At 35.4% G+C, this 2,500-nt stretch overlaps 1 protein-coding gene across 1 annotated transcript in view; it reads left to right on the top strand.

Moving 5' to 3' along the window:
- Nucleotides 1–2,500, top strand: part of scap (SREBF chaperone) — a 32,266-nt gene that overhangs the window by 13,828 nt on the left and 15,938 nt on the right. The window contains exons 8-9 of the mRNA XM_034298080.2: nucleotides 1–95; nucleotides 2,000–2,112. The exon at nucleotides 1–95 is cut by the window's left edge and continues 32 nt beyond it. Coding sequence (XP_034153971.1) covers nucleotides 1–95; nucleotides 2,000–2,112 — 208 coding nt within the window. The remainder of the gene's footprint in view (nucleotides 96–1,999; nucleotides 2,113–2,500) is intronic.

The following is a 2,500-nucleotide window of genomic DNA, read 5'->3' as shown; positions in this document are numbered from 1 at the left end:
TTGGCCTTGGCTGCCGTGGTAACAGTGCTCAGCTCTCTGCTCATGTCTGTAGGACTCTGCACTCTGTTTGGCCTCACGCCCACACTCAACGGAGGGTCAGTCACACACACACACACACACACACACGCACACGATCAATTAGAGCACATTCATGCTCCTCTTTATGCATGCGTGTAGTAAAGCATGAGATCATTATACACACACACACACACCCTTGCTAACCGAGGCGTTCAGAGTGAGATCCCTGATAACAGGAATGACACGTTGATTGTTAAATTTATTTCCGCTATAAAAAAAAATTAGCCAGCTTGTTGACTTCCTGTCTACAGAAACATTGCTTTAGTGGCAATTCAACTCTGAAATCTTCTCTGTACACTTCATCTCTAATCTCACTTAAAAATCAAACCTCTAGATATTACACTGAAACAAAAAAGGTGTGAAGATGAGACGGACATGAGAGAAAATTTTAGCAAATCCGTGTTTTAGTGTGTTTTATCTTTCCTCTTTAACCTTGCAGTACTGGAGCAGTAGAGTGAAAATAAAGTAGTTCTGGTTACTTGATCCTTCTTTTTATTTTCTTGATGAATGAAATGATGAATTTGGTAAAATTTAGAACTTAAACTGAACACTGTATGAAAGTGTTTACAGAATTACCCTCTTCGGTTAAACATTTATCATTCGAATCGATAAATGTTAGCTCATCTTAGAGTTCCTTTATAAGTCAGTTGGAGGGAAAAAAAAAAAAAAAAAAAACCTTCAGGAAAGTGTAAAGTAACTGGAGCTACTTTTTACTGTCGGAAGGTTTGATGAAAACCATAAAACAGATAAAAACAGTTTTGGTTGTTTGTGTTTTTTTTGTGTGTCAGTGTAATGGCTGCAGTTTTGAATTTTTGTTTTAAAAGATTATTGACTAAATCCAGCAGCTGCCCTTAGACTTCTATTAGACGTAATTTTTGGAGTAGAAAGGTTTTCAGTTCTTTGCTCAGTGCTGAGAATCTTTGTACTGAAATTGCTGTTTGTTGTAATCACACACACACACACACACACACACACACACTACAGAAACAGTGGTTAGAGCTCAGGTTTGAAAAGCACTGGAGTTTTCCTTTAATGTACCGTAATGACTGTACTGTGATGTAATCCTCGCTGACGCGCTTCTTCATGTTGTGAAATGAGATACGGTTCCTTGTATTTAAGCGATTCGTTAATGTGTAACTGAATATCAAAGAGTGTAAAAGCACGGCGGTGGTTAGAGGGGATTCCCCCATTGAATGAGGTTCAGGTGGGCGGAGCTTCGCCTCCGTTCACCAATCGGCTCTCGGTCACCGGCGGTCGGTCTGTGGGGTGAGGCGGCGGCATCCACTCAAAGATGTAGAGTTTAGAATACCAATATGAGGTCAGAATACCATCAACTCTCTCTCTCTCTCTCTCACACACACACACACACACACGCACATGCACGTGCTCACACACGCGCACACACACACACACACACGCTCACAACGTATTGATCAAGTTCCATGAAGAGTCCAGTTATATATCACGTGCATGTTGATGACCTAGAACATTAGAGTTTAACTTTGTGTGTGATAGTAAAAGTCTAAATCTGTCTTAATCAAACACTTTCGTACTTTTTGCACTTAAAATTATAAAATAATTTGAATAGTTAGAGACTTTTGTTCACACCCATATGTCACACTTTTTCTAGTGCATGTTTCTTTCTTGTGTCATATTTTATTGCGTCTTATTTTATTTTATATATCAAATTATTGTTTTAGATTTTAATATTTTTTTATTTAAAATAAAATTAATTAAAAAATTATTTAAAATAAAAGTAATAAAATTAAATGTTATTAATTTTTTTTTTAAATTTTGCTTCATTTCATTTATTTTTTTATGTATTCAGCACTGAAGTGGTTGCAATTATTTTTCTCTCAATTTTATTTCTTTCTTCCTTTTTTTCCCTCAATTTTATTTATTTATTTATTTTTACATTCAGGGAGATCTTTCCTTACCTCGTGGTCGTGATTGGGATCGAGAACGTTCTGGTCCTCACCAAGTCTGTGGTGTCGACCCCGGTGGACCTGGAGGTCAAACTTCGAATTGCACAAGGTAATATTACTAATAATAAATAAATTATAAATGTTGATGTGACAAAAACAATTTATATCACTTTTATAAGACGTTTTCATGACATGAGATATTAATCGAAAACTAATTAATTGAAGACTATATGCACAATTGTTTTTTTTGTGTGTGTGTGTTTGATGTTTATAATAATTTAACAGGGAGCTGAAGTACAAAAAAATTAGAGATATACAGATCCAATACTGAGTATCTGTATCAGATATTGGTATTTTGGCCTAAAATACTACATCAGAGTTAGATTGGATCTGATATAATTTCCTGTCTAATCTACTCCAGTCTTTATTATTATTATTATTAATAACATGTTGCTTAGCTATGATTGTTATTTTCCTGTTAAGATAATAATGAGCTC

The sequence above is a fragment of the Pangasianodon hypophthalmus genome, chromosome 22, assembly GCF_027358585.1.
Source record: "Pangasianodon hypophthalmus isolate fPanHyp1 chromosome 22, fPanHyp1.pri, whole genome shotgun sequence".
In the NCBI taxonomy this organism is placed as follows: domain Eukaryota; kingdom Metazoa; phylum Chordata; class Actinopteri; order Siluriformes; family Pangasiidae; genus Pangasianodon; species Pangasianodon hypophthalmus.
This window is presented reverse-complemented; position numbering and strand designations above follow the sequence as displayed.